The 4029-nt window shown below is 38.3% G+C and overlaps 1 protein-coding gene across 1 annotated transcript; it reads right to left on the reverse strand.

The window, feature by feature from the left end:
• Window positions 1-22: 22 nt before the first annotated feature.
• On the reverse strand, window positions 23-502 carry LOC105315551 (uncharacterized; the record flags this gene model as incomplete). Its single annotated transcript, XM_011410240.1, has 1 exon — window positions 23-502. A coding segment is annotated over exon 1 (480 nt), but the record flags the coding sequence as incomplete, so codon positions are not given.
• Between the last annotated feature and the right edge of the window lie 3527 nt (window positions 503-4029).

Below are 4029 nucleotides of genomic sequence, written 5' to 3' on the forward strand. Positions count from 1 at the left end.
TGGCATAGCAGTGGGTATAAACAGCTCTTGGTTCAATGTCACAAATCTGTTTAGCAGCACCTGATTTTGAACCACTCATTGAGCTAGCCCCATCATAACACTGTCCACGAAGCTTATGTATTGACAGATTTGCTCTCAAGAGTACATCCTTAATAACAGCTGTCAATGTATTAGAATCAATTTTTCCAACTAAGTATCCAAGAAATTCTTCATGTACCTCCAATTCTTGTGTTACCCAACGAATGATCAAAGTAACCTGTTCATTATTGGTGGCATCTGTTGTTTCATCAGCCATAACTGTTAAAAATCGAGAAGTCTGAAGGTCTTCTGTTATATCTCGTAGTACCTGTTGAGCCATGACTTTAATCATTTCATTTTGAATCTCAGGGCTAGTATATACATTCTCCTTTCTTTTTAAACAGTTCAAATTAGTATCATCTTCAGCCTTAATCTTTAGGAGTTGATGCAAGTTGCTGTCAGACTCATCACTGTCAACCCTCATTGCAAGACCTTGTCGACACAGGAATCAAACACACGACAGGATATGAAGCAAAACCTGACTAATTTGAACTTTCTGTGTTGCATGTTCCAAAGAAAGTTGCTCCCCAATATTTCGTGTAGTAGATGGTAGAAAAATCATAACATCTACAGCTTCACGATGTGCTGCGTTGTTTTCATGTGCCCTAAAACAAATTGTTCCATCTTTCCAGTTTGTAAATCCAACCTCTACCTACAATAGTTTTATAATTGTAAACTTCACATGCATTGGTTTCAATACTCACAAAAGCTGGATCAGCTCTGCTGGTCTTGATTCTCTTTAATTTGAAAGCCATACAGCAAGTTATACAGTATACGCTATTTTCAGCCTCATTGCAATGAAGAAATGGCCATTTCTCAAACCAGGATTCTTGAAAACTCCTTTGCACGACTTTAGTTTTTCCAAAAGAACACATTGGAAAGATATAATCAACTGGTTGGTGTGGTTTTTTAATTTCAACTGTAGATCTAGATGTTGCAGAACAACTTGTAGTAGCCTGCATAAGTTGTAGGGAGGATGAAGCCATTTTTCAATATGTGCAGTACACACCTCTTGTAGTATGTAAATAATTCATGCAATAAATTAATTATTGGCATAATAATAACAACAATGATAATGTAAACAATAGTTACTAGTTAGTTAACTTTAATATAAACGCCCCCTTGACACCATTTTCGATTTTTGATCTGGCCAAAACCGTAGCAACCGTACCGTCTGCTACGGCCCTGATTGAGGTATTTTAACAATATAGTATTGAGGTATATTTTTCACCAATATTGTACAGCCCTACCTACAGCAAGGTTCTTGTCTCTAAAACTATTTTGCAAACAGTTATATGTACAACAAAATCAATATTTTTTAATATCCTTTAGCTTTTGTAACAAACTCATACTTCATAGAAGTGGCAGTCTCGTTTTAGCTCTGTCTTAACTGTTTCTCTCTCCTCACTATACAAAGCTCTGTAGTGACTCTCACATTCATTATTATTCATTTCATTTTTGCAACTACACATGCGCATAACTTTTTGATATACATGTTATATTATTCATTTTTTTCCTCATTTCTCACTTTTCTCCCTCTCTAAATCTTGATTAATCGTAAAGATAATTACTAATTGGCTAAGAATAATAGTTGGACATAATATAACTGCCTACATTGGTGACCCGGACGCTGCTTTTAATAGTTATTTGTCTCTCTACACTACTTGTGAGAATGTCTCACTCTGCCGGTAATAGTCCTACTTCCAGTCCACCTCCCCGCTCATCTTTCATCGATGCACACATCACCACAGTCACTGTGAAGTTACCTCCATTCTGGCCCAACAATCCTGAGATGTGATTTGCGCAAATAGACTTTCATTTCACTACCAAACGCATCACCTCACAAAAGATAAGGTTCGACCACGTGGTTGCTACTCTTGCTCCTGAATACACTACAGAGGTAAGAGATATCATTATTAAGCCTCCTACTACCAATCCGTATGATACACTATGCACGCAACTCATTGAACGCACTTCTGCCTCAAAGCAAAGGCATTTACAACAATTATTCAGTGCAGAAGAGCTCGGTGATCGTTCCCCTTCTCAGCTCCTTCGTCACATGCAACAATTACTAGGTGACAAGGTTGCTTCAACCAACAAGTCTTTCTTTAAAAATGTACTCGTCGGCTGCCACCCGAATGTCTCTCAATTGCCCAATCAGGAATCGACCACATGCTCAAACTCAGGATCATTCAGCCATCATCAAGTGGGTGGTCCTCAGCACTTCATATGGTCCCTAAAAAAACTGGTGACTAGAGACCATGTAGAGATTACAGAGCATTAAATAGAGTCACAGTACCCGATCGCTATCCAATCCCACATATTCAGAACTTTTCGTCTACTTTACATGGTACTACTATTTTCTCAAAACTCGATTTAATCAGGGCTTATCATCAAATACCAGTGGCTAGTGCAGACATTCACAAGACCGCTATCACTACACCTTTTGGTTTGTTTGAATTTACTTGTATGCCGTTTGGTTTATGTAATGCTGCTGAAACATTCCAGAGATTCATAGACAGAGTACTTCATGGCCTCACATTCACATATGCTTATATAGATGACGTACTCGTAGCTAGTACTAATGAAGAGGAGCATAAGAAGCATTTTACTCTCGTTTTTGAAAGTTTCAGAGATTATGGTGTAGTTATTAACCCTAACAAATGCGAACTTGGTAAACCATCTCTCGAATTATTGGGACACATTGTAGACAAAAATGGTATTCGACCGGTTGACTCTAAGGTTGCTGCAGTCAAGGATTTCCCTAAAACACGTCAATTACAAAAGTTTTTAGGAATGATCAATTTCCACCATCGTTTCCTTCCTAATGTAGCTAAAATACTAAATCCACTACACCCAACTCCTCACTCATACTCATTCTAAAATCGAACTCGTGTGGTCTGATGGTACTAACTCAGCATTTATTGAAGCCAAGAGAAGTTCTCTAAAGCTACTACACTCTCGCATCCTGTCCCTGATGCTGTTACAGCTATCATGATGGATGCTTCAGATATAGCTACTGGAGCAGTTCTTCAACAATTTCATAGTGACCATTGGCAACTGATAGCATATTATTCACATAAACTCTCCTCTTCAGAACAAAAATACAGCACATTCGATTGTGAATTGTTCCCAATTTATTGAGCTATTAAATATTTCCGTCACTTTGTCGATGGGCGCACATTTTCTGTATTCACCGATCATAAACCACTCCACAAACTTATTCTCTACACACTAACTCTAATAATTATTCTCCACGTCAACTCAGGCATTTGGATTTCACATCACAATTCACTAGTGACATCCAGCATATTCCTGGTACTGAAAATCCAGTTGTAGATGCCCTCTCAAGAGTTGAAATAAATTCTATCGACCATGCCCCCATAATTGATCTAATTGATCTAGCAAACGCTCAGGACAGCTGTAAATTTTTGAACTCTGAAAACCCTGAACACTCTACACAATTAACTACTTGTACCTTATCAGACTCAGACAGTACTATCATTTGTGACTCGTCTACTAGTAAACTCCACCCAGTTGTCCCTCCCACTCATCGTAATTCTATTTTTCAGTCAATTCATTCTCTCTCTCATTCGGGAATTAAAGCTACTCAAGGGCTAATCTCTTCTCGTTTTGTTTGGCCACACATGAAGTGTGACATTAAACAGTGGACTCGTTTATGTATACAATGTCAATGTTCAAAATTACAAGACATACTGTTGCACCTCTTTCCTTATTTCCTCTTCCTGACACTTGATTCGACAACATTCATGTCGACATCGTTGGTCCACTTCCTCCTTCTAATGGCTATACTTACTTAGTGACTTGTATTGATAGGTTCACTCGATGGCCAGAAGCAATCCCCACCTCTGATATTACCGCTTCTACAGTAGCTAAAGTAATCGTTTCAGGATGGATATATCGATTTGGTTCTCCATCTACTATCACTAC

The sequence above is a fragment of the Amphimedon queenslandica genome, unplaced genomic scaffold (assembly GCF_000090795.2).
Source record: "Amphimedon queenslandica unplaced genomic scaffold, v1.1 AMPQUscaffold_9661_Cont18208, whole genome shotgun sequence".
NCBI classification, from domain to species: Eukaryota; Metazoa; Porifera; class Demospongiae; order Haplosclerida; family Niphatidae; genus Amphimedon; species Amphimedon queenslandica.